The sequence below is a fragment of the Phoenix dactylifera genome, chromosome 4 (genome assembly GCF_051530095.1).
Source record: "Phoenix dactylifera cultivar Ajwa chromosome 4, Ajwa_hap1_PhDact_Kaust_v1.1, whole genome shotgun sequence".
Taxonomy (NCBI): domain Eukaryota; kingdom Viridiplantae; phylum Streptophyta; class Magnoliopsida; order Arecales; family Arecaceae; genus Phoenix; species Phoenix dactylifera.
This window is the reverse complement of record NC_143193.1, coordinates 46,130,552-46,132,495: the sequence shown is the minus strand read 5'-3', so window position 1 is coordinate 46,132,495 and position 1,944 is coordinate 46,130,552. Positions and strand designations below refer to the sequence as shown.

The 1,944-nt window shown below is 47.9% G+C and overlaps 1 protein-coding gene across 1 annotated transcript; it reads right to left on the bottom strand.

Annotated features, from left to right (window-relative positions):
* Nucleotides 1-268: 268 nt before the first annotated feature.
* On the bottom strand, nucleotides 269-856 carry LOC149767815 (uncharacterized). Its single transcript, XM_089930397.1, has one exon. It carries the CDS (start codon nucleotides 854-856, stop codon nucleotides 269-271), a length of 588 nt encoding a protein of 195 aa, XP_089786523.1.
* Between the last annotated feature and the right edge of the window lie 1,088 nt (nucleotides 857-1,944).

Here is a 1,944-nt window from a genome sequence, read left to right as displayed (position 1 = left end):
AACAAGCTCCGGTCTTCTTCATGCAGGTACCCCTGTGGTTTCCGCCACAGGTGGGGCAGCCTCTGCTCTGTCTCTTCTTGGGCACAGACCCCTTGCTGCCTCCAGCCCCACTACTCGGTGCTCCTGATGACCGGGTCCTCTTCAGGTCCTCCCTCTCTCTCCCGGACCGTATCAGGTCAGCCTCAACCTTCAAGGCTCGGTCCAGTACATCTTTGTAGCTGGAGAATAAATGGGAGGATATTCGGGACCGAATCCCGTACCTCAATCCCTACTCAAACCGGTTCACCTTACTTCTCTCATCCTCCATAAACTGGGGGCAAAATCGTCCCAGTTCGTTAAATTTATTGGCGTACTCCAGAACGGACATCTGGTCAGTCTGGGTTAGTGTCAAAAACTCATTCTGCTTCGCCAGGTGCACTGAGTCCGGAAAGTATTGATTGTAAAACATCCTCTTAAAGTCCCTCCAGGTGAGTCTGTCAACGGCATAAGCCGTCTCCATGGCCGTCCACCAGTATTCGGCGTTTCCTGTCAGCATAGAGGTCGCCAGCCGGACTGTCACCTCATCAGGAAAGTGGAGGGCTCGGAACATCTTTTCTATCTCCCGGATCCATGTTTCAGCCGCCATAGGGTCAGACCCACCCTCAAAGGTCGGGGGGTTCAGTCGGCGGAACCTCTCATAGCAGGAGTCTGCTGATGGCATAGCGGCCAACTGCATCATCTGCTGCTGTTGCAGCACTTGCGCCATAAGCTGATACACTCCGGCTAGGCCTGCCTGACCTGCTGCAGACCGTGGAGTATCCGGGAAAACTGACCGCTCGCTGGGCTCCGAGGAGGGTGGTCTCCGGTCGTCATCCATATCTTCCTAATGATCACCTAGCAGTCAAAAATTTTTAAAGTGAGGTTATGATAAACTAGCATATTATAACATTTTCTATGACGGTGACATTCTTAACTATCCTTTTCCTTAGGCATTTTATGGTTATTCTATTGTTTAACCTAAGGCTCTGATACCACTAGATGTCACGCCCCGGATCCGGATCCGTGACACGGCCGTGCTATTGCCGACTATCGCCCACAGTAGCATGCAGCCTCATACAGGGGTAACAGGTAGCCAAAAAGGATTCATCCTTATATATATATTAAAAGTTTGCAGTACAACCTTCAAGTTTGAAACCAAAAATACAGAACTTCTATGCTATTCAAATGTACAGAAGTATATAAGCTTCTCCATAAATACGAAGCTCTGTAACAAAATAAAAACATATCTGATGGCGATCACTGGTGAGGATCTGAAAGAAAACGAAACATAAACAGATGTGAGCTACACGGCTCAGTAAGTAATCCTGCATAATCCTACCGGATCAACCAGTAGACTAAACATGTAAATCAGGGTTTTGAGAAGCTGACATGCATGTTTATCTAATAATCATCCTGGCATAATAAGTATGCAATTTAAACAAAGCAGTAGTGCAAATCACAAAATTTTCATATTATATGCATATGAAACCGTGCCCCCCCGGCATGCCGTGGTCCTTTTACTCTCGGATGCTACTGCGAAGTCAGACTCGGCCACTGGCGGGGCCAGCTCAGTTACTATTCAGCCACTGGCGGGGCAAGCTCAGTTACTATTCAGCCACTGGCGGGGCAGGCCCAATTCTAATTCAGCCACTGGCGGGGCAGGCTCAGTTACTATTCAGCCACTGGCGGGGCAGCTCAGTTACTATTCAGCCACTGGCGGGGCAGCTCCGTTACTATTCAGCCACTGGCGGCTCAGTCATTCTCAGTAGCATCTTTGAGCCCATTATAGTGCCTCTGGGCTAGCTAAGACTTTATAAACTTACATGCATGATTATAATATCAGTATCATCATGTTGCATACATAGCCATAGCTTCTGGGATCATTAAAGTTACTTATGCATTGTAACATATCATGTATGAAACATA

Excerpts from the sequence above, each read along its gene's own strand:
- LOC149767815 (XM_089930397.1), bottom strand. The coding sequence starts at position 856 with ATGGATGACGACCGGAGACCACCCTCCTCGGAGCCCAGCGAGCGGTCA.